A 27253-nucleotide genomic window follows, 5' to 3' on the forward strand; every position below is an offset into this window, starting at 1 on the left:
TTAATACTTTAAATTTGGTTTTATTTTTGTATTTTCAGTTTTCATATTAATTTTAGTTTTTACAATTTTGTTATATGCTTTTGTAATTTTTATTGTATTTTTTCACATTTATGTTTAGTATTTTTATTTCAGTAATTGAGTAATTTATTTATTTAGAAATGTACTTCAACTTCAATTAATTTTACTTCATTTTTAATTAATTTTATTTAATATAGTTGCCAAGGCAACATTTATCATTTCTAATTAAAGTTCAAAAATGTTTTTACATTTTTTTTTTTAGAAATGTCCAAATGTCTAATCTTTCTAATTTTTATATTTTATTTAACTGCATCTTTATTTCAGTTAACAAAATTCTTTTTTATAGATATATGTTCATGGAATATCAAAGAATAGTTTTTAAAATTATTCTTTTAATTTAAAATTAAAAATGTAAATTTTTATTTTATAAATAATTTTAAGTTAACAATGTCCATATTTACTCCAAATAAAACAAAATGCTCCATAAAATAATCGATATGACCTGAGTGGTATATTACAAGTCATGCAATAGATTTGTGTAAAGAAAACACTGAAATTCAGGTCTAAATCTTTTGTTTTACACTAAAAACAGTTTAAAAGTTTTAAACAAGTGAAGAAATATGCATTTTTGGGTCAAGTATTCCTTTAACAACACTTCAGTGAAATGAACTGCACTCAAGAAAAGTTTCAACAAGAGTTTGATGTGCTTTCATAATTGTCACTGTTTTTTTTTTCAGCCAAAGTTGCCCCAAGTAGAATAAATATTGCGTGCATATGCTAAATATAAAATCATATAAAAGTCAGCTATTGAAACTGAAAGGCTCCTGATGCAGTAAATCATGCAGAAGAACTCACTGGAGGTGCTGAGAATTTGAAGAGAGACGAACCCCTCAAGGCAAGAAACTTTGGTGTGTACATTCGGTCCTGAACAGAATCTTGTTCCTTCTCATCCACCCATCCCATAAATATAATCTAAACGACAGAAAGACACAAAAAGAAAGTGTCAAATAGGTTATAGAAGGACTAAGACATTCCAAGTAATTAGTCTGCACAGGGTTTCCAGGAAAAAAACATTCTTCTCCATTCAACATTTGCCAAAAATTAAGTCTAATTCAGAGTTTGATCGTTTAAAATGTCAGCGCTGGGAGGTCACAGACTAAAACTGGACACCGCGACCAAGTCTCTGTCAGTCTGTGTGTGTCAAACGGTTTTGAGGAGCACGCCGTCTCGATGCCCTGTGAACTTGACTCTTGGCTTTCTGCAGGGCACATGCGTCACAGCGCATGAAGAATAGTGGCTCTGACAGAAAACATCATTGTGGGGCTTCATTCAAGTGTGCTGTCCAAGTCACTCGCTCTTTCAGGGCTTTAGCTGGATCTCTGCAGGCTTTTTTGTCACTCTTTCAAGGTCCAGTTCACACCTTCTCATCAAGTCTGATTCTGTTTCCTTACCTGCTGGTTTACTGGAAAGTTTCTGTTGATCTTCTTCACCTGCAATAGAATCATAAAGAGACTTTTGAATGTGTTTATACAAAAATGCATATTAAAATATATCAAATAAATAAAGAAATATTTTATAATTAATGTATAGACCTTTAAAAATATTACAATATATTTATAATACATATTTAAAGTTGATGTGTTAACTAAAAGAATTAACAGTTTAGATGATTTTTTTTACATATTATAAAATATATACTGAAATGTATAAAATAATGTATTTTATATGGTTATAATATATATATATATATATATATATATATCTATATAATATATATATATATATATAGATACTATATATTTAAAGATGATGTGTGCACTATAAATAGATTCGTTTTTTAAATATGCATATATTTTACAAGTATATATTGCATTATAAAATATAAATATAAAATATAGAACATGTACTTTTAAATAGATAGATTTAAATAGTTCTATATATTATATTTAATATTCATATACCTTTAAATATATTTTACATTTATGATTAGAATAATATATATTTAGAATACTTAAAGATAATGTGTGCTCTATAAATAAATAAGTTTATTTAAATAAAACGTAAAATGTATGTACGTTTTAAAAAATTATATTGAGTTATAAAATATATTTTGAAATAGATAAATAGTTTAAATATTTCTAATACTATTATTATTTTAAATACTATTAAATATTTACTTACAGTTATATTGATAGTAATATAGATGTAAAAAAGATTTAAAGATGATGTGTGCACTATAAGTAATAAATTTGTTTTTAAACAATATAAAAAACTATTTTTATTTAAATATATATTGAAATATAAAGTAAATATAAAATATATTTTCTAAATAAATAAATAGATTTCTATATATTATTCTTCATATTTATATTTTTACGTTTATATTAACATATATTTAAAATATATTATAACATGATATGTACACTATAAAGCAGGCCCATGCCTTTTGGGGGATGAAATCTGTGGAAATGCCTTGATTTTATGTAATTTTTGACATTTATTCATTCAGCAGATGCTTTTATCCAAAGTGACTTACAAATGAGAAGCATTGTAAGTAATTTACTGTTTTTTAAGAATATTTAGTGCAGGAAACACTAACTAAAAGTATAAATGCACTTTAGGGACGAAAAAAATCCACAAAACTGTACGACGTTACAGATACGCAGGTTTCATTAATCCTTTTCAATCAACCTCAGATTCTATACAGCAAAGAGATTTCCTAGACATCTCAATCATAAATCATAACAAAAGGCCAGCGAAGTACGGCAATCTGCTTCACAGATATAAAATAAAGCGCTCTGGTGATCACCGAATGACCTTTAGCGTGTCTCAACCCAATTATTCAAGTAGCAGATAAAAGAACGCCATAGATCTTGTGTGCTTCAGACTAACAGAGGAAGCACTGTTCATCAGAGCACAGGAGAATCGCTCCTGCTGTGAAGCTTTATTCAAGATTAACATTCTCACTAGCTTCATTACCCACGTAACCCCGGCCAGTCTCACAAATGACTCTAATAGCTCCATTTGAATGTGGAATAAGGTCTATTTTCCTTGCAAGAAATGGACTGAAAGCTCATCCAGATGGTCCCTCTGCAGGATAATCCAAAGCAAATGCTACAGTACACTGTTGTGAGGAGCAAACCTATCATCTTCTTTGAGAGGATTTTTCGGGAAATGCTAAACACACTCAAAATAAATGAACGCAAGATGCACGAGGCACCGCTGCACTCTATCGGTAATTAAGAGTGAAATCCTTCATTGTGTGGGAAATGCCATTTTAATGCCTTAATCTACTGCATTGAGGGGATTACAACACATGACCTGCCTGGTGAAAATGACAATTTATGACAAATAATTCACTGTCTTCTCCATCATTGAGTATAAATGTAGTTTATCACAAAATTGGTTCGGTACACTCTCCAGAGACAATGAAGCACTATAAATCTGCGAATGTTGCCCTGACACAGTTGCACAAAGATCATCTGGTCCAAACAAACCACAATACCTTGTGTTTTAGGTGGTATTTATCAAAGAACTTGTAGAGAAACAATGGTGGAAAGAGGAAAGGAAATGAGGGGGAATAAAAGCTAGAAATGTCATGATTCACGCTGAATATGTCAGAGAATGAGCGCTAACCATTAAACCAGGGCTCCAATGTTGGTATGCTGTTGAAAAAAAAAACTTGAAATATATCAATTGATTTTTATATTGTGCAAAAAGACAAAAAATCAAAAGGAAATAAATGGAAATGAAGGAAGACATAAATCCATGCTAATTTATCAAACTTAATTTGATAAATGTTGATAATATTTGTATTCTTTATTATTGAAAAGCTTAAATAAAGCCAATAGTGGGTTTTGGATATCATTTAAATGTATACATAAATAAACAGTATACATACACTACTGTTAAAAAGTTTGGGGTCAGTAAGATTTTTTTTTTTTACATTTATTTCAAGGATGCATTATATGGATCATTTATAATTTCTATTCATCAGAGAATCCTGGGGAAAAAAATATCACTGTTTCCACAAACATATTAATCAGCACAACTGTTTACAACATTAATAATAAGAAGAAATGTTTCTTGAGCAGCAAATCAGCATATTAGAATGATTTCTGAAGGATCATGTGACACTGAAGACTGGAGTAATGATGCTGAAAATTCAACTTTGCATCACAGAAATAAATGATAATTTAAAATATATTCAAATATAAAACAATTATTTTAAATTGTAAAAATATTTCACAATATTGCTGTTTTTACTGGACTTTTTATTAAATAAATGCAGCCTTGGTGACCATATGAGACTTCTTTCAAAAACATTAATAAATCTTACACACCAAAACTTTCTGGATGGTAACATTAAATATCATTAATAGCTTAACTTATTTATGTTTTAAGTTCTTCAAAATCTGTAACGTTTCATTTTCTCCAGGTTGTAAAGAAATGAATCTCACAGTTTCAGTGTGATTTCAGAATTTTTAACCCCTCTATACATTGGGTACTCACATGTTAAGACATAGAGGTTACACTCTAAGCCATCACCGTTTGTGTAAGAATTGACTTTGGTTGTTAAATTGACACACTTTTACCATGCTGAAACTGCATTGGTACTCACGTTGTGCTTGGTGAGGGCAGAAATGTTTGAAGCTATTGCTTGCAGCCATTCAATGCATTCGTCAGTACTGAGGCACTGAATTACCCCGCTGCACACCCCATCCACAGCAATGACTTGAAAGGCATTTTGCCTGGAGAAATTAAAAATATGCACACTCAGGATTCCACAAAATGCAAAAAGTGGCTAACGAAGGTGTAATTCTCCTTTTTCAACTCACTTTAATTCAAAGCAATTTTAAAAACAGATTGATTTAATTGAATCCAATTTAAGAGTTTTCAATTACGTTCCACAAAAGGTCTCATTTCAAATAGCTTAACCTCATCAAAGTATGCATTTGGTATTAAAGGTCTAATGTGGTTCATTCGGGAATGGCTGTGAATTAATATAACCCCTAAAATACTAATCAAGGAAAATCCTGTGTGACTAGAATACAAACAGAATTACCAGATGAAAGCAAGAGCAAAATACATCACATTAGGCACCGCAACTCTTCAAACGACTATAAGTGCTATCAAAGACAAAACAGAGACATTTATTGTGTGGTTCCTGCTCAGCTCACCTGCAAATGTCAGAACCTGGGACGTACTGGGACAGACGCGCATGCAAGAGGGGGATGAGACGAAGATCCACCCATCTCTTCTCCCAGCGCAACCCCGGAGACATCGGCCAAGACGAGCAAGACAATGTGTCCTGCCACATACATAGAGATTAGAGATTACGATGACAGATGGACAGATGGTCAGACGGACAGACTGACAGACAGAGAGACAGAACAACCGACTGACAGGCAGACAGACAGACAGACAGACAGAGAGACAGACAGACTGACGGACCGACAGACAGACAGACAAACACTCAGACAGACAGACAGATAGACAGACAGACCGACAGACCGACCCACTGACAGTCAGACAGGCAGACAGACAGACAGACCGACAGACAGAGAGACAGACAGACCAAACGACAGACAGTCAGACAGACAAATAGACTGACAGACAGACAGACAGACAGACCAATCGACAGACTGACTGACAGACAGAGAGACAGACAGACCAACTGACAGACCGACAGTCAGACCGACAGACAGACCGACTGACAGACAGACCGACATTCAGATAGATAGATAGATAGATAGATAGATCGACAGACAGAGAGACAGACAGACCAACCGACCAGAGAACAGACAGAAAGACAGACAGACCGACTGACAGACAGACCGACTGACAGACAGACCAACAGACAGAGAGACAGACCGACAGACGGACAGACAGACAGACAGACAGACATACAGGCAGACAGACAGACAGACAGACAGACAGACAGACAGACAGACAGACGGCCAGACAGACAACCGACAAGACAGACCAACTGACAGACAGACAGAAGACAGACAGACAGACATTCAGATAGATAGATAGATAGATAGATAGATAGATAGATAGATAGATAGATAGATAGATAGATAGATAGATAGATAGATAGATAGACGAGTAGATAGATAGATAGATACAGACAGACAGTCAGACAGACACAGACAGACAGTCAGACAGACACAGACAGACAGTCAGACAGACAGACAGACAGACAGACAGGACAGACAGAGAGACAGACAGACAGACAGACATACAGGCAGGCAGACAGACAGACAGACAGACAGACAGACCGACAGACGGACAGACAGACAGACAGACCGACAGGCAGACAGACAGACAGACAGACAGACAGGCCGACAGACCGACATTCAGATAGATAGATAGATAGATAGATAGATAGATCGATAGACAGGACAGACCGACAGACAGACAGACAGACAGACAGACCGACATTCCATACACACACACAGACAGACAGACAGACAGATAGACAGACAGAAAGACAGACAGAGACAGACAGACAGACAGACAGACAGACAGACAGACAGACAGACAGACAGACAGTCAGACAGACAGACAGGCCGACAGACAGACCGACTGAGAGACAGACAGACCGACTGACAGACAGACCGACAGACAGGCAGCCAGGCAGACAGACAGACAGACAGACAGACAGGCCGACAGACAGACAGTCAGACAGAGACAGAAAGACAGACAGACAGACAGGCAGACAGGCAGACAGACAGACAGACAGACAGGCCGACAGACCGACATTCAGATAGATAGATAGATAGATAGATAGATAGATAGACCGACAGACAGAGAGACAGACAGACCAACTGACCGACAGACAGACAGACAGACAGACCGACAGTCAGACAAACAGACAGGCAGACAGACAGACAGACAGACAGACAGAGAGACAGACAGACAGACAGACAGACAGAGAGACAGACAGAAAGACAGACAGACCGACTGACAGACAGACCGACTGACAGACAGACCACAGGACCGACATTCAGATAGATAGATAGGTAGGTAGGTAGGTAGTTAGGTTATTTTTTTTTGGTTGTTTGATAGTTTTGTTAGGTTTTTTTTTTTGGTTTTTTACGGTGTTGTTAGGTTGGTAGTTCAGATGTATGCTGTTGTCACTTGGTATACCTAAAGAAATAAAATAAACAAACGTGTAAAAACAAAAGTTATTTCATTCTAAATTTCACTTTAAGAGACTTTGACACTTTAGGTTCTATATTAACCGGTGAATATAGCGTGTCCAATCCCAGACGTACATGAGCAGTCCTCACACAGCGGCAGCTTCAGAAATGCAGGCGTCCTCTTCAGGAAAGACACGGTCAGAGTCACTTCCTCACCTGCGTTTCGCAGAACCTGCACCTGAGAGCAATAAATATACTTGCTTATTCATTTATTTGAATGGATGTGTCACTCATTTTGTTGCAATTAGTCAAGCTTTTAAAGGGTGAGTCAAAATTACTGACACAATTCTGTTAAAAGACTGAGCACTGGGATAAATGTTATAAACCTGTTCATTGCTTTGTAAAAACAGCACTGATTGAACTGAAATATTATCTAGAAAAGATGAAACATACCACTTCTTCATGACGATAACTCCTCACGTTAATGCCATTTATCTGAAGACAAAATTAGTAAAAGAGTACAAATTAGTAAAAGAGTAATAAGAGGGAGTTATGAATAGATCCTGATATACAGTACTGTTCAAAGGTTGGGCTCAGCAAGCCTCTGATGCTCACCAAGGCTGCATTTATTTGATCAAAAATACAGTAAAAATAGCAACACTATGAAATATTATTTTATTTTTTATTTTTTAGCTAATATATGTATATATGCTGTTCAAAAGTACAGAAAAAATTGTTATGTTTATTATATATTATTATATTATATTATTTAGCTTGCTTCTAATATATGCATTCTAATATTTCTTATTATCAATGTTGAGAACAGTTGCGCCGCTTCATATTTTTGTGCAAATTTTCTTTCAGGAATAGAAAGTTGAACAGAACTGTATTTATTTGAAACCTTTTGTAACATTACAAATGTTTTGCTAACACTTTTGATCAATTTATTGCTGACTAAATTTTTTTTTTTTTTTTTTGTTTTTTGTGTTGGTTGTAGTAAGTGTTTGTTTGGTAATTTATATATGTTTTTTTTATTAATTATTAATTGCTTGTTGCAAGTACATCCACCAAAGATCTGAATCAGATCAGAATGGAAGCTATAATAATATTAAGAACAGCAATTAATATTAAGGATAGTCTATATGTTAAATAAAGCTGACAGTCAATGCAAGCATATTTTCAAGAATTTCCCACATCTAAAACATGCCCTTCATGTTCAGAAAAATACATGCATAATTCAGATTGAATATATAATTGGAATAACACTGCTTCAAAATGACAACTCAAATTTCCATCAAAAGAAAGACGCTCCCTAAACATCTGCTGACTGAAACTGAGTGAATTACATTAAGACACCATGGGAGTTTTAAAGGGTCCCGAACACTGAAATGATCTCATACTTATGACCCCATTTATTTATCTGTGCATACCTGGAGAATTCCATCTCCAATAAACAGAAGTCCGGAAAGTTCAGCTGAAAACGAAAGAAAAAACAAAAGTATAAACCAATAAACAACTTATTTCTGAGCAGGAGAAAAGAGAGAGTAAATAAACAGCCTACCCTTCTGTTCTTTTGATATTTTAGATATAACAACAGGGATCTTGTGTTCAGCACCACCCTATGAAAAAATGATAACAAAGACTTTCAAAGTCTTGCGAGAAATGTGAGAGCTGAGTGAAAGCTGCGAGAAACTAAGCAATCACCTTGATGCTCAACCCAAACCCTCCGATTGTCTGCCGACGGATCGTTACTGTTCTTTCCTGTAAGGAATCAAAGGAAACTTGTCACTTTCATGCCACACCGGGTCTGTGTGTTGAGGAAGACAGGTAGTTTACTTTTCATTTCAATTTGGTTCATGAAACTGAGAAGGTCCTTAATTAAGTTTAATTGCCTCCTTTTCATGTAGATTTCCAAGGGGGAAACGGCACCATGCCAACAATGCCAGTAACTTAATTAAAGGGCAGAGAATACAACATGATCTGTCTGTTTAAACCAGCACTAAAGCTGCTGTCTGCTGTAAGGACAATGATAGATGCAACACAATGGTCAGAATATTCTGCCGCAAATGCCAGTGTAATACACACTCGGCAGTTACAATGACGTTGAAATTATGGGGCACATGTTTACCGGATTAAATATGAAATCATTCAAAGCAAATTCCTACATGTGTGATGACACATTCCAGAGCTGAATAATGACTCAGTCGCAAAAAAAGGCAGCGCTGTTCTTTTCTTGCGGGAAGATATTTTGAGGTAACGCCTCAGGCTACGTATTTATAAATAATATTTCAATGAAATGAACTCCAATAAAACTCACAGATGTAATTAGCAAAGTCCTCTTGAAATAACCAATGATCTATGTGTACAAAATTATGACTCTATCAATATTAAATCTATCAAAATTTTACATAAAAAGTAAATCTAAAAAAATTTAAGAGACAAGTTTAAAATTTCTCTAGATTTACTAGGTATGGGTTTGAGTAAAATGTTAATATTTGTTTTATTCTATGAAGGTCTGATAACATTTGCTCCAAATTTCAAATAAAAATATTGTCATTTAGAGCTTTTTATTTATTTTTAATTTTTTTTATAATCTAATTTTTTTAATTACAGTTGGTCAACTGTGATTCAAAATCAGTGTCAATCCACCAAATATTGATTTCTTAACTCTTCTGAAGTTAAAACATTGGTATTGTGTTGTCTTAAAAGTTACATGTCTGACAACATGACATCTTTTTTTGTTATTTTGATTATTTTCATGCTCTAAATGACAACATTTTTATTTAAAATTTGGAAGAAATGTCATCAGCAGTTTACAGAATAAAACAAAAAACCCAAACACATAACTGTAAATCATAAAACCAGTGAAACTGAGAATTTTTAAGTGGTCTATCAATTTTTCCAGAGCTTTACATACATAAACACATATATTTTTATTCTTTATATTATAACATATTCTTCATAATCTAAATTAAATCACAATCTTAATTAATATTTCTAACAATATGCAGGAATTAATCCAGTTTGTTCATGTTGACATTCATTTGCCTATATACAGTATATATATATATATATATATATATATATATATATATATATATATTAAAATCTGTCTAAATTCTACATAAAATCTAATATATATATATATATATATATATATATATATATATATATATATATATATATATATATATATATATATATATATATATATATATGAAGAGTTTATTCGCAAAAAAACAGATTTAAAAAAAAAATTCAAAAGTCATGTTTTTTCATTGTGCATTCCAATTAATCTGTCAAACTGCAGCTGGGTTATTTTGATTAGTTTAAAAAAATAACTAAAAAGTACAGATAACTAACTCAATAACACACAGTTAAGACATAATAAAAATATGATTTAAAAAAAAATTGTTATCTGTTTTTTGCAAATAAACTCTTCATATATATATATATATATATATATATATATATATATATATATATATATATGTTGATATGACTTTTACTTAAAAAAATAATTTGTCAATTTATGTCTTCATACTCTAGAAACTCACTGAACTGAACTGTAGTCAGGTGATTTAGTCATTGTAAATGATATTATTGACCTTACTGTTATCACATTAAGAACATGTTGAGGGAAACTGACTAAACACTTTCTTCCAGTGTAGACGATGCAGTCCCTGACATGTTCACAATGTTCACAGCTGTTTCACGTCATAGCTTTGTATTTTTCAGAACTGGATCAATCTGGCTTATAATGAGAACTGCTGAACTCACACTCGAGTAGAACGGTTCTCCAGACACACAGATGACGTCTTGCTCTTGAATGGTGAGAATATCTTTGGCCAGGTGCAGACGGATATTGAAAGGCTCCTCGCTACCATCTTGAAGCAAATAAATCCCAGTCTTTGTCTGAAACAGCCAGAATCAAACAAACATCTGTAATCCTCAGTTGACAACATGAAGTTAATTAGCCGCGGAACTGATCGCATGATAAATAGCGAGGGCATGTGTTTGCAGAGTCACGTTTTCCTGGCAGAGACACAACTGAACATTCAAAGTCACTGCAGAATATCAGGGAGAAAAATTATTGCTAGACCATCTGGACTTGGTTATTCATTTGTGGGAGATGTTTTGCCTCTCCTCTCATCCAAGTGGCTTCATCGGTTATCTGATAGTGGATTAAACATCTTCACACCACACAATGTCATAATGACTGATGAAGCTTTTTGAATATGTGACAAAATGTCTCCAATAAATGGATAATGATGTCCAGATGCTCTTCTTGACAGACTGCCTGTCAGAGGCTTAAATGCGGCTTATTGGCTTTATATTTATTCAGTATTTACCACAAGGCCTTTACTTCAGTAGATAAATGTTTGAGAAAAATGACATGAGAATCATGTAGCTATAAGGCACTGTGAGCACTTTAACTGCCTCGCAAGATGTAATTTTGAGCAATGAAACGTTTTTGCCCTACAGTAATCATTTAAAGTACAGCAGACAGGGCGAACTTAAATGGCTCCGCTTTAACAGTTTTTAAATAACACTTCATTAATGGGAGTTTCTTCAAGTGTTCCCACTTTCAGCCCTGTGGACTTGAAGAAAATAATCTCTCTTAAGATTATCTGGTTTAGTGTCCATTTAGTGTTTTATGTCCAACAGTGTATATACTGTACATTCAAGAGAGGGGAATTCAGTCATTTTTTGAAAGTTAAGAACATTTCCACAACATCAGAAAAAGATGGTGTTTAATACATTTTTCAGAAATATTGGCATAATTAAATGCCCTATGTCTCATTCAGGGTTATTATATCCTATTAAAAAAGCAATATATTTAAAATACATTTATTTCATACCAAGTATATAGTCCAAATCTATTAACATATTTACTGACAAATCCCTCAAGACTTACTGATATAAAAATTATAATTCAACTGTATTTGTAGTACTACTTGTGCACAATCCACATTTCTTAATATTAAGCCTAAAATGTGTTTTAATGTCAATATTGATGAGAATTGTATGATCTTTGAATATCGGTCTTTAAATGTAAGATATTTAAAGTGTACCTGAAGTATACTTGCAATAGTTCCACTTTAGCACAATCAAATATACTTCAGTATATATTTAGTTGGACTTCAGCACAATTAAAATGCATTAAGCAAAAAATGTGTTTCAATTTAGCAAATTTAAGTATACAGGTACCAGTTTAGTATACCAAAAGTACAATTGCAAGGTAAGTACATAATGTATTTGTAGTATACTTAGCATGAAATAAATATACATCAGATACATTTTAGTATATTTATTTTTCACAAAGGGTAGTTAAAACTAAAACTAAAATATAAAAAACATATAAACCTTTTATTTCAGCTAATTTCAGTTATTTCACTTTCATTTAGTTTATCTTGATGTACTAAAATAACTACAACTAAAGTATAAAAATTTATTTAAAAAAATGTACTAAAATGAAAACTGAAAACATAAAAAATCTATTCAAAATATGAATAAAAACTATAATAATATCTAATACTAAAATAACACTGTTCTTCTTTCATAGCATAGTATTTTATGTATCCTAAATACATTACACACAAGTAAAGATACTTTCACACTTTCTGTGTAATTGAAAACATTGAAGCTTAATTAAAAAATAATGCACAAAAAAAAAAAAAAAAAAAAATCTGCTAAGTGATATCTATATGTAGCTTGATTTTTATTTTGTTTTCTTCACGCATCATGCTTCACATTGCAAACTTAAATAAATAAAATAAAAATGAACTCCAGGGACATAAAAGTGAAGAAACACCAACAAACTAAATATTTTGTGTGATGCAATTATCATCATTTCAACTAACTGCATGACTTTTAACAGTCATGAAATCCATCTCACTTTACGTATATTATTTTTTTAACATCATTAGAGGCATGTAAACATATTTAGCCTTCATAAAATTATCTAATCACCATAAATTCAGGAGAAACTTACAGTGAAAAAAGACTGCATCCCTAGATAATTTATTCAAGAATTTTTGTCAATACATATTTCATAATTTCACATTGTAATATTTTTGCCAACATCATGGTGCTTTCATTATTATTTCATTAAAGCTTTTTCCACTTTGAAATGTTGCATAAAACTGGCTCTGTGTATATTTTGGCCTTTCCGCTTGTCAGCACAGTAAAAAACAAAATAAAATAAATTCCTCAGGGCCCAGTTGTGTTGTAAGACTCGTTCCTATGATGACCAAATTGGTTGGTAAGCAGTTGCTCATAAAATAGGGAAGAGGCCTGGATTTTCTGTTGAGTCTGGCATCTGCATCATTGCGTTTTCTTGCAAAGTCAGTCAAATACTTTATACCAGAATGAAATTTATTCCATAACTTCAGTTGCTAGGACACATGCTTGATTCTGTTGCCATAGCAACCAAGTGTCAGCCATTTTTTGTGTACCCTTGAGATTTTCAGTCAAAAGATGCTCAGACATAGCATAGCGGCCATTCCAGAAGTGAAATTACTGTAGTTAGTCCAGGAGGACTGCATTAATTCACACAATTAAGACGAAGCACAGCCAATATGATTCTCAGATTGATGCTTCAGCAGAGTTAAAACACCCACAGGCTCTGAAAAACACCCTACAAGACTCCGTAACAACTGTAATCAAAAATGTTATGTAAAAAAAAAAGCAATTTTTTTCTAAACACAACATGTTGAATCTTGCCTTGCACATCATGTTTAAAAGCATAGCAGTGTTTGTAAATAAATAAAAATACTTCTGTCTATATACACAAGACTTATCCTCCTCTGAGCGCTCATTAATCTTCCACACATAATAAGCGTTTCTGAGCCCAAAAGCTATTAAATTTGTGCTCTCTGCATATATAGTAGCCTTGTATCCCATCCCAAACTGCATTAATATAATGCAGGACCCATCGAATGTCTTGAATTTTAATGAATTGAGAAGAACATCCAGATTAGTGAACGATCAATATTTCTCAGTAGCCAATAGACGCTGATATATAGCATATAAAAATACAATCAGCCGGTCATTATTGCAAAATAAATCCTGACAGGGTGATCAAAACCACTAAATGAATAAATACTTGGACTTAAATATTGATTTGATATCATTTACTAATCTTGCATTGATATCATTTACTAATATTGCATTGATATGATATTAAAGTGTTCGCTAAGAAATAAAACTGCATTACATTGTGCAAAACAATCAGCCTAGAAACAAAATGAACATTAATTTTACAGTAATTTTAATAATGAAGTCTTCTGTGGTCATTTTGACTGTAATTCATAACTGAGATGCAAGATTTCACTATAGCTGCATTTCTAAGAATGAGAGCGCAAGTTTGGGGTGTTGAGAGCAATCAGGTCCTTGAAATCAGGAAAAGTTCACCCAAAAATGAAAATTTGCTGAAAGCAGGTTTTACAAAGCGAGAAGCTGCAAGTTGTAATAAACAAATCCATCATGACGTTTTTTTTTTTTTTTTTTTTTACTTCAAACTGTTGCTTCCAGCTAAAATAAAAGTCCTTCATAATATTGCTTTCTCCAGTGAAAATGTTGTCTGAATCAGGAGAGAAATATGCACAGATCAAGCATTTTCCAAACAAATATGTGTGTGTATTTTGATGTTAGAGAACAGCAGGGGACAGACTTTTTCACTGGAGGAAGGGTCATTATGGATTATGGACTGGCGTTTTGGCCAGAAGCTATCGTTTGAAGTTAAAAATATCTTAATGATGGATTTGTTTCTTACAAACAGACAGCTTTTCACTTCACAAGACGTTAACTGTTGGACTGGAGTCATGTGGATTACATGTGGATTATTGTGATCAGCTGTTTGGACTCTCATTCTGACGGCACCCATTCACTGCAGGGGATCCATTGGTGAACAAGTGATGGAATGCTACATTTTTCAAAATCTGATGAACAAACAAACTCATCTACATCATGGATGACCTGAGGTTAATACATTTTTAACAAATTTTCATGTTTGGGTGAACTATTCTTTTAATCGTATATATATTAATAATGACAAACAACTGAACGTCATTACATCAGTTCATCATTTCTTTTACCCAGAAAAGCAACTAATATACAGCTTTCAGCAAGGAAATATCTGACCACTGGAATGTGCTGCTGACCAATAGCCATCTAATAAATATATATATTAAACATAAAATATGCATAAAACTATCTCAAAATTGTCAAATATTCATTATTTAGTCAATCATTAATCCATACCATTACACATTTTAATTATTTATAGTTAGATTTTTGTGGCATATGGCTTTTACTTTCTATAATAGATTGTAATCCTCTTTATAATCCTTACATCGGGTCCCTATTGTCATCAGAAAATTAAAAGTATTACAGAGAATGAAACTGTAAATCTGTTGTCTGTTAAATAACTGTTTCCTAGCTGCAGACAGGGGAATTAAAGCAATCGGTTTTGACCTAACATCTTTGTTCCCCAGTGGAAAGTCAACAAATCCATTTATTTGATCGATGTGCTCCTGCCTCCCTCCACGACTGCAGCGAGCATTTATTTGGATAGAGTTTTGTTCAGCAAATAACACTGAAATTGATCTGTTACAAGTTGTATGCGAACACTACTTTATCTACTTTATCTAAAACAACAAAATGTTTCAACAGCAGCATATAAAGCAATACTTACCTCTTCATTTGAAGTCTTGAAATCCATGTGCTAAGGTCAGAGAAACAGCCCTTAGAGAGGAAAAAATGTGAAAAAGCCAAAAAAACAATCATGTAATTAGAACACGTTGCATTAGCAAAAGCTAAATGTTATTGACCTGCCATGATAAATGGTGTTTGCAATGAAAGTTGCATATGTTGCAAAGCAAAGACAAATTCATTATAGATAAAAGAAAATGCATTCGAAAATTAATCATTGCTTAGTTCGTGCACTGCAGGAGAAATACACAACTTTCCTTGCATGAAAGCCCACTTGGATGTGCAGAAATTTAATCAAAACTCTTCACAGCAAATTTGTTTTGACAAATAACAACAGCATCTGGACGTGCAAAGCCAAAGAGGAGGACGCGCTTTGATATTCAGTGTAAAAACTCCTAAAAGTGTTACATTTTTATTTCGGTAACGTGGATGGCAGAAGAGATTAACCAACCGGAAAGCAATAACCACTTCTGAATACAAATGCAAATGTGGCATTTCAAGTTGCTCGGAGGCCTACTAAATAATTCAGTGAGAGTTATTGTTAAACAATATATCAGCCTGTTTGGGATGGTCTCTGAACATGTACAGCAATCTCTGGTTTGCTGTACATGGTCTGCTTGAACGCTTCATTGTGCAATAAAAATATGGCATTCAAACAAACCCTATGGTCAGGGCTGGTGTTAATGTTATTAAACCAACAAGTGATAATAATATCTTTGTTATTAAGATGTAGGATGAATGCCAAACCACAGTGAAGCATCATTAGCATAATTATTGAATCATGATAATGATCCTATGATAGTCCTAATGATGGACACAGATGGACAAATCTTGCAAAAACATATCTAAATCAAATTTTATCATAAAAATGCACTATATTTAATTTGATTTGGGATGAAATATGACTCAGACATGCTGTTTGTGAGATTCACCCAGCAACACATTTTCTGGTACACAGTGATACTTATTTGTACAGGATGAATAAATCACTGGAGGCATTTCCTGCTGTGTTATTCCAGTGCTGTTTTATGAACGTCTTAATAACTCCTATTGTGAAAAGAATCACACAGCAGTAGCTGACCACAGCGCTGTTGTCGTTTGTGTACGAGAAGTACTAGTGAGTGCTAGGATCAAAACCGTCCTGAAGATTGTTTCACAGAGGAATCACTTCTGCTACTCCATCTCCCAGAGTAGCTCAAATTAAAATCACGACCATTGGAGCACATTTAATCAGAACAATTGCATAATTCGCACAGTCTGAAACCACTCAGCGGGGCAAATGTGGAGGGATTACAGCTCTATCTGCCTGTTTTTTTTTTTTCTGTGGAAGCTTGTTTCTGCTAAAATAATTAAACTGTAATTGCGACTTTTTATCTCACAATTCTGACTTTTTTTCCCTCAGAATTTCGAGTTAACATCTCGCAAATCAGTTTCTTTCTGCCACATAATAAAAAAGGTAATTCACTTTTTATCTCACAATTCTGACTTTTCTTTTCAGAACTGCAAGTTTATTTCTCTATCATTCTGAGTTTATATCTCCCTTTTTTTTAGTTTCTTCCACAGAATGAAAAATAAAATCGATAATTGACTTTTCATCGCACAAATTTGAATTTGTTTTTCTTGTAATTGCAAGTTTATATCTCATAATTCTGAAGTTAAATTGCACAATTCTGAATTTATGAGTCACAATTCTGAGTTAGAATTTCTTAAATCTCAGAATTCTATTTTTTCTTTACCATCACAGAATAAAAATTTTTAAAGTAATTGAGACTTTATATTTTACAGTTCGTATGTTTTTTCTTGGAATTCTGAGTTTATATTTTACCATTCTGACTTTTTTCCTTACAGTTACAAGTTTATGTCTTGCAATTCCGACTTTTCTTGTCAGAACTGCAAGTTTATTTCTCAATCATTCTGAGTTTTTTTAGTTTCTGTAACAGAATGAAAAATAAAAACGGTAATTGTCTTTTCATCGCAAAAATCAGAATTTGTTTTCTAATTTGTTTCTGCCACAGAATGAAAAATAAAAACGGTGCACAATTAAATTGAATTCTAAATTTATGAGTCACAGTTCTGAGTTAGAATTTCTTAAATCTCAGAATTCTGTTTTTTTCTCAGTCACAGAATAAAAAATGAAAAAGTAATTACGACTTTTTTATTTTACAGGTCTGGTGTTTTTTCTTGGAATTCTGAGTTTATATTTTACCATTCTGACTTTTTATCTTACATTTTTATTTTCTCAGAATTCTAAGGGTTTTTTAGTTTCTCCCATAGAAATAAAAAATAAAAAAAGGTAATCATGATTTTTCATCTCACAGTTCTGACTCTTTTTTTCCCTTTTCTTCAAACATCAGTTTAGCATAATACTATATAAGAATAATAATGGTACATTTAATAAGAGTAGAATATGGAAAATGTTCTTGCATGCTACTGTTGTTAATAAAAGTAAATTTCGTATGCTTCCCAACTTAAGCTGTCAAATGTGCATTACTAAGAAATAAACATACAATATTATAAGTAACTGCAATTAATAATATTAATTTTATGATTAAATCATCTTTATTTTTAATACCCGCACACATCACTCCCCAGCGCTACCAAATCTGCTTCTGGCGCCACCATCTGTTGAACTTAGCATCGAGTCTATATTTCACAATTCTGACTTTTTTTCTCAGAATTGCAAATTTATATCTGGGAATTCTGAATTATTATTTTTTCTCAGAATTCTGAATTTATATCTCACAATTCTGAGTTTATATCTCAGAATTGTGAGGGAAAAAGTCAGAACTGTGAGATATAAACTCAGAATTGTGAGAAAAAGAAAAGATAAAGTCACAATTACCTTTTTCATTTTATTAATTTTTTTTTATCTCATAGTGGAAACAAGCTTCCATAGTTTTCACCATATTTTGTCTGTATTCCAAATGCAAGGACAGCCTGGCTATTTTCCCCCACTTTAATCAGCGTGTTTTTGCTCTAAGAGTGCTTGAATGGTAAAATGTTGGAACATTTCTCCATAAGTGGCATGTGCCATAAGATACCTTCATAAGCGAGATATACTGGCGAGCCCTTGGATTCTAAATTCCCCACTATATACGAAAAATTGACAAAAAGCCATCTCAGTGATGAACCTTGTCCTCACATGGAGTGCACTTAAGAGGAAATAGCAATCTGAGGTTCATAACGGAGAGGACATGTGTCTCCAAAGCAGCGATGGTGAGTACCTCTTGAGTGCCATCTGTCAAAATGAGCTACATGCCCCTTTAAAACCTCTGAGCTGGAGGAGACATCGTAGATCGCTCAGAATTTCCACCACGGATCGATTCCAGCTAAGAAAGTCCTGGCACAATACACAAGGCCTTCAGACAGTGGCTTTATGAATAATTCAGTGTTAGTGTTCCCTAATAAACATCTCTATGAGGTCTACAGGTCTTTCCACCCGCGTGCCATCTGCAGCTTCCTTCATACGGACCGAGAAAAGCCAATAAGTTTAACGTGTGGCTAATGAAATCACTTTCATTGTCATCTATCAAAGACGCGGCAGAGGAATGCGCAGAAGGACGCTCAATAGTTTATAATAATGTAGAACATTTTAAAAATATTCATTATGTTTTATTGATTCGATGAAGCTCTATAGTGGCCTAAGGGAGTCACTAAGGCACTTTTTGGCTATAGAATTTAATAAACCAACATAACATGTCACAAACAATGATAAAAGACACAGTATAGGATAAAACATTATGCTTAAAAAGAAAATTAGTTTCTACACAAATATGAAACTTTAAGCACACTAACAAAGCAATAACAATGTCACAAAACATGTTTAAGTCATTTTTCACCTCAAAAAACTTTAGGATATTTTGCTTTGTGACGTTATGAAGCTCATCTCTCCCTAAATTCGCATTACCGTAATGCATTCAGACATTTTAATTTAATTCATTTTGCAATTCGTAATATTTTTAATGATGATTCTCAATCGATTATTAAAGAAAATTATTTCAATCATTTAACTTTTTTTAAGAATAGTTTTTTTTAGAATGTAGATTTATTATAATTTTTTTGTAATATTCTATTACATTTTTATTAAGCTCAAATCTCCTTTCATAGTGGCCTAATGCACTTTTGGGCAATAGAAACTGATAAATAAAGAGTTATATCACAAACAATAATAAAAGACACAATATAACATTAAACTAAACACAGAAAGTTATCTTTAAAAATTACACAAATAAAAACTTTTAGCACCCTAATAAATTCATAACAATGTCACAAAACATGTTTAGATCATATTCACCCCAAAAAATAGGATATTTTGGATTGAGACATTATGAAGCACATAATTTCTCATTATAACAATGCATTCCGACTTTTAAATTAATTTATTTAGCAATTCTTATTATTTTTCATGAGGATTCTTCTTATATCCATATTACTCTAACAAAGCAAATTATTTAAATTATTTTTAAAATCAAAATAAGCAATTTTCTCACATTACAATAACAAGAATGGGAGCCTATGCTTAACTGTGATGAAAATAAAGTAACAAAACTTGTACAAATAACAGGTTTGGTTTTGTTAATGCAAAATATAATCGTATATTTTATTCTATAACCTAGCATCATGCGATAAGCCTTAAAACAATAACACTTTTTATTTTATAAAATTATTACCATGTATTATTGTTACAGTAGCCTACTGGTTTATTAAAAACAACACCATGTGCAACACAGCTAAAAATCAATACCAAGGTCATTCTTATACATTCAGAGCTCATTAAATCGCATTTGCTGTGGCTTGCGACCAAAAATAGAAATGTTGTTGGGTGTTCTTCACCGTGACTACATAATTTACTATGTTTTGTTTCTATGCTTTGCTTTCTCTCAGTAACATGCCTGGCATTCAGCTCATACAGTTTGACACTGACTCACTCGCTTTGCCGTTCTGTGAAACTGAGATGTGATTTGCATGCTAACAGGCCAGTGCAGTATGGCATTTTTTTTTCATCTGCAACATTATTTTTATACAGGCACCTCATCGGTTGGGCGTCTCGCAACAATTCCTTGAGCCTTCTGGGAGATGTCACTAAGAATTACGTTTTCTGCATTGCAACGTACAGAGTGAAGCAAAGCATTCCGCTCAGTAGTACAAGAAATAGAGTCTAATATGCTTTCTAACAACATGACAGCAAATTTAATTTGGCAAAGATGTTCTTAAAGGAACAGTTCACTCAAAAATGTAAATCCGTATGAGTTTGTCTGTGCATGCTGACGCTGCTCTTCTCCACCCAACGAATGGATATAGTGGCTGTCAAGCTTCAATAAGGACAAAAAAGCACCATAAAAATCCCATAAACTAGCAACCGTAGCACTCAAACCTGGGAAGAACGAAAGTCATGCCGGTTTGGAATGACACAAGGGTGAGTAAATGATGACAGAACGTTCGTTTTTCCGATGAACTATTCCTTTAAGATCACCTACTCAGCAAATGAGTCGATTTGTCAAGCTCCAGCTAGAGGCTTGGGTATTTTCAGCTTACCTCCAGGGAAAGATCTTCAGCGCAGCACAGCATGGAGGTCAAGCCATGGGGAAGGAGGCAGGGGAGTCTTTGCAGATGCAGGTTAAGGGCTGATGTTTTTCTTTTCTTCCTTTCTTTATTCCAGGACAGGGTTTTGGCCCTCAGGCCCAGCCAGAGTCCTACAGCTGCTGGAGTAAAGCAGGGAATTAGTAAGGTAGAATGATTTGATTAGCAAGGTCGATACAGTAGACTTTATCTTTAATATATTTTTGCTCTTTTTAGCATCCAAACTTGAATTAGCATGCGGGCAGCGTGCTGCACTTTCACTGTTAAAACAGTTTGCGCAGTAAAAGCTTCTCTAAAAGGTTGTTTCTTTAATTTCATCTCCTGCTGCTACAGAGTGTCATTTTTTAAATGTCCCACCATGAGCACTGTGCTTTTAAAATGCTGTGTCAAGTTAAAAACAGAAAAAATCAAGACCCCTGCATTCTGTTTCATTCAGCGTGAGTTGTTTTTCAGCTGTTCTCTGAATGTAGTTGCGTTGGTCTGGTTTCAAATGGTGGAAAATGCAAATAAATTCAATTAACCTTATAATCTTGCAAAGTTAGGATACATTTTTTAAAATCCTTTTATAGCAATAGAAAACACCCAAAATGAAGATCTGTCATCATTTACTCCCATTTATGTCATTTCTTTCTGTTGTGAAACATTAAATAAGATGTTTAACAGAATGTTTTATTATACTCAGGGTATATTATAAGTGCTATAAAGCCATATGATTCCTTTGTGAAATGTAAGTTATTCACTGAAAATATTGCTGGATAGAATAACCACAGTGGTCACTATTCACTTTCTTTGTATAGTAAAGAGCAACTCGGAAATTCTGCTATGAATAACTCCTTTTGTGCTTCATGGAAGAAAGCTATTGAAATGGTTTCAAAAGACATGACGGGGAATAAATTATGGTGAAAGTCATTTCATTTAAATGGAGAAGAAAATGTCTTTCTTTTTCAAATTTCTTTGTTCTTTTTAAAGGCTTTGCATTTAATCAAATTGGCACAGATTCATCTAGCCAGCATGGACTTTTTAATTTTTATATGTAATTAATTAATATTAATGCATTTGTAAATGTGGTAATATATTCATGAATTAATTGACTGATATTAATATACATATAATATCAATTGATTAATATAAACAAAATATTAATATCAGTATCAACACCAATTGCTTTTAATGCTGTTTTATATTACATTAAAATGCAGCACTGCTTTGTTTACAGTGGTAACCAGGAAACGCTGTATTGCTGCTGTTCCATAAGCGCCACCTGCTGTCAGAGAGTGATTTTTCGTCTCATTCAGCCCATCTGCTGTTTTTGTTTCATGCAGATGTTTTATGTAGCATATTTTCACAAAGCTAAGGTCAGACCATTCTGTTTTTGCTTTAAATTTTGAAATTATACAATCTAATTGAAATAAAAAAAAAATACTCATGCTACATGTAGAATGTTTGTTTGGATCGTGAATAAAATGCAGTGGTTTCATACATGCTGATTCATATAAAGGCACAGTCAGGGGAAAAAATGTGATAAACCATGAAACCTCCAAAATCCTTAAAAAAACATGATACAGATTTTTGGTCAGCACTATACAATACAAATATATTAAACAAATAATTACCAAGATACAAATAAACAGCTGCTCTATGAGATATTTTGGCCTCTTTATTTGAAAACTAACAAATCCAAAAATACTTGGTTTGTTATTCATTGCTGCTGTCTAGAGAACCCATCAATCACCCGATTGTAATGGTTTTATCTTTTCTTCAGGACTTTGAAAAGAAATATTGAATTCTGGTAATTGCGTTTAGTGGCCAACATTGAGAGCAAAACAATCTAAAGCAATTTACATCTCCTCCATTGTGAGCCTCATCTTTTTCTCCTTCGTTCCCTGAGAGAGAGATTCTGAGACACAAAGCACACAGTCAATACTGTCAAATTAAAACGCCAGGCTTCCAACAGCACAACTAGCCTTTAGATTCATAATGTTAGTGCATGATTGCTTCCAATCTATTCAGCTCCGTTTGCTAGTTTAAGAGCATTATCTGCAGGAATAGCAAAAGCATTAAACTATTATATGTGAAAGCATTCGGTTTAGTAGCTGTGGATAAGCTCCCAAAAAAGTAACAAGACGTATGTTTTGTAAATTGCCTACTGCATTAACTCAGTCTTGGAGTTTGCAGGGGTTTATTTCAACAGAACATAATGCAATGTGATCTCCCATCCTGAGGCTTATTCATCCATGGCCGTTCTGTGCACGTTTCTACATGCTGAGCTCTACTTCACACGTTTAATTTCACAACCCCACGATTTTCCCTCTGAAACGTCTAAAATAAAACCATTATTTGTCATCGTTAAAACTGCATTATGCACGGCTGACTCATACAATCTTGCTTCATATATGTGTGTGTCATTACAGTGGCTGGGACATGTTTATTAACTGTAAATTTGTGTAACAGAGCATCTCGGCATGTCTTCATCCATTAGAGAACTATCCTGGCCGGCTAACCTTCTGCGTTTTTCTCTGGCTGACATCTTTAACCTTTTCTTTGATAAAACGCTGCAATTGTAACTATAACTTGGCTATTGCTGTATTATTGTGGTCTCCATCGGTCACAGTGGACTGGAAACTCATGTACTTATCACCATCATAATGGCCAGACCGTCGGGCCGCCACAAAAGCTATTCATTTCCGCGAGACCCTGGTGCAACAGCAGCTCAAAGTGTTTCAATTTTTTACCGAGCAACTAAGATCCAAGCTAAATTACAGAGAAATGCTCTGGCAGTATCTGTGGAACTGTATTTAGGGCTCAACAGTGCGAGTTTCACTCACATTTGCGACTATAAATAGATGTGTACTGTAAAATGTACTGAGGAGCATCTGTGCGAGTCACAGAGAGTCTTTAAAGGGATAGGTCACTCAAAAATAAAAATTCTGTCATCATTTACTCACCCACATGTTGTTCCAATCCTGCATGAGCTTCTTTTGGCTGTTGAACACAAAGGAAGGTATGCTGAAGAATGTTGGTAACCAAACATTTTTCAGTAGCCATTGACTTCCATACTATGAAAGTCAATGGGTACCGTCAACTGTTTGGTAACCAACATTCTCCAAAATATCTTCCATTTAAAAAACCTAGTGTACTTTTTGTATTATAATAAACTGAACAATTTTCTTAGAAATGTCTCTTTGTATTTCCTTTTTAAGGAAAAACACATTATTTGGTCAATTTTTGTTGCATGGTAATTTCGTTCACTGGTATTTGATAAATGCAACTGCACATAAAAACACATTGTGATATAAACCTTGCTGGCATGAGGCACTGCTGAAACTTCCCATATGCAGTTAATGTTTCCTTTAGGAATAAATCTAATCTTCCCACGAACACCCGCATACACTCAACAACAAACAAGGAGTCAACCGGTTGGCTCGCCACGCTGCTGTCTGTGACGTTGATGCCCTATCAAGGTCAATGTTTTTCACTGGGTTTCTCTCAAGCAGGTGAGTGAACATGCTCCCATGAGATGTAAGCCAGAAAACCACATTTTATCTGTGTATTTCACAGCCAAGACACAGAGAGAGCAAACACACTCACACTGCTCTGGGCACTGGGCATTTCCACTGCCTGGAATCGAGGCAAAACCACACTGCTATGTCACGCTACAAAGTGATTTTCAACCATAGTGTTTGTTCAAATAACACGCTTGTTTTCTATTTGATAGTATGCATAAAATGAGCTTATATTGGCTAAATTATATTGCTAGATGTATTCACATTGCTTTATTTCAGTAAGGAACCAATACAATAAATGATCCGATGCTTATATTTACTAGGAGAGTCTGTTTTACAAAAGTAATGCTCTGGACTTCTAAACAAAAGCATCCTTACAAATGCATTCATTCATAACAAAAGTACTACCATGTTTTGTATTTTTTTGGACATGATCCATGTTACTCTTTGAACTATGTAAATATATGGCAGATTAATATGGTAACCAGTCAGTTGCATAATATATATCATTACCAGGAAATTACAAATGTGATTTCTTTAGTATCTCAATTTGTTCTAGACGGAAATAAGATTAATTGGAGAGCAAACAGAGACTTTTATGATATTTCATGCATTTTCAAACCTTGCTCAGATTTACCAAGATACCTGCAATTATGATTAAGTTAAATTAATTTTTAATTTAACTTTTTTAAATTATTAAATTAAATTGTCATTTTTGCAAAAATTATCTAATAATATTAATAAAATTATATTTACGAATATAATATAAACATCTCATTTCTGTCTTTCCTAAGATATTTTAGGAGAAACATCTGAGACAACATTAACTGAAAATTCAAAATTTATGAAAGAGCAACCTCAAAGTCTTAAAACTTCAATAATCAAGTAACTCTTTGGTCTATGAATCAATGTAACAAGATTCCACCACATTAAGATTTGCAAAAGACATAAACACATATTTGAGGATCTCATCTCAAACTTCAAAGTTAATGACCAGATAGAAATGTCACACTGACTCAGATCTGTTAGGCCTTATCAAGTGTTTTTCAGCTTTCTCAACACTGTTGAACACGCTAAGGGCGAGCAATGCAAAGGTCACTGCAGAGAGACTGGACACGGCATCACGGTTGATTAAAGTTTCATCCCAGCTTCATCCTTTCACATTATCCTGCTCTGACATCTCATTGCCAAAAGCAACCTTGTCCTGCCCGCTGGGCGGGTATCTGTTCAGCCCTCATTAGTTAATACACCGGCGAGACCCGCTGGCCTACATCACCTCACCAAACCAAATCGACATAGAGGCAACAATGAGAATGAAGCTCGGTAAATTAGCAAATGGCAGATTTATAGACTCAAGTCCTGACCTCTCTCTCCATGACGGATGACTTTTGGCGAGGCAGTGCTTGAAAGTACTGAGGAGGTGCCAGAAGAAACCTAATGGACACAGGAGACTCATTACACCAACAAAGATGGGTAATTACTGCAGCTGTCAGATCGAGCCGTACCGTTTATTCAAGACCAAGACAAAGTTTGGTTTGTTTATGAGTTAGCAGACTCTCTCTTCAGTTGTCAGTGAGACCAGCCCATTAAAAACAGAATAAATTAGCTGTGTTGACATGAGACTAACTGCCACACATTAGTAAACATGATGAGTGCCGCTGAGGCGGATAACTCACGTTTCTGATGACAGTCAAGATGAATATTTATATGGACCTAATTTTGTTACAGATGTCACAACTGACACAGAATTGAGAATTTGAAATCTTATAGAAACACTAGCAAAACGTAGCCTACTATGTCTTTTTAAACGTGCATATCGTAGTAACATCAATATGTTTTCAATTTGTGATCATTCTTGGAGCTGCACAAGTAATCTTAAAGCTGTTTCACACTGAGCGCGATACGAATTGCTGACGAATGGTGCTTTCACATCTAGTGCGAAACGATTGATCGCCTTTTGCTAATTCACGCCTGCACACTGGGTGGCGCCAAACAACAATGCATTTTTCCTCAGATATGTATCTCGTATATGGATTTAAACCATCATTGAGTGCTTGTAATAACTTCCGATTGTGATCTATAATTCTATAATAGGTAGATAGGCACTCTTTGTATGTTAAATAACGCTACACTGCTAATCATTTGTCATAAACATCCTTTATTGTTATAAAAATGCCATGAGCTGCATACAAAATGCTTACAGATACTCTTGCCCTTTTTTGCAACAGCAGCTGCTCTGGGCATGTAATCTAAGCTCAAATTTAATTGGACGGCCCAACAATCCTCACT

At 33.9% G+C, this 27253-nt stretch overlaps 1 protein-coding gene across 1 annotated transcript in view; it reads right to left on the minus strand.

Moving 5' to 3' along the window:
* LOC109049320 (gamma-1-syntrophin-like) overlaps positions 1-27253 on the minus strand; it is a 41814-nt gene that overhangs the window by 7821 nt on the left and 6740 nt on the right. The window contains exons 2-14 of the mRNA XM_042752219.1: positions 21417-21583; positions 15865-15914; positions 10947-11081; positions 8871-8927; positions 8728-8785; positions 8597-8640; positions 7620-7661; positions 7269-7404; positions 7124-7173; positions 5199-5329; positions 4640-4769; positions 1470-1508; positions 874-990 (exon numbers count right to left, since the gene is read on the minus strand). Coding sequence (XP_042608153.1) covers positions 874-990; positions 1470-1508; positions 4640-4769; positions 5199-5329; positions 7124-7173; positions 7269-7404; positions 7620-7661; positions 8597-8640; positions 8728-8785; positions 8871-8927; positions 10947-11081; positions 15865-15891 — 966 coding nt within the window. The 5' untranslated portion in view covers positions 15892-15914; positions 21417-21583. The remainder of the gene's footprint in view (positions 1-873; positions 991-1469; positions 1509-4639; positions 4770-5198; positions 5330-7123; positions 7174-7268; positions 7405-7619; positions 7662-8596; positions 8641-8727; positions 8786-8870; positions 8928-10946; positions 11082-15864; positions 15915-21416; positions 21584-27253) is intronic.

The sequence above is a fragment of the Cyprinus carpio genome, chromosome B24, assembly GCF_018340385.1.
Source record: "Cyprinus carpio isolate SPL01 chromosome B24, ASM1834038v1, whole genome shotgun sequence".
Classification (NCBI taxonomy): Eukaryota; Metazoa; Chordata; class Actinopteri; order Cypriniformes; family Cyprinidae; genus Cyprinus; species Cyprinus carpio.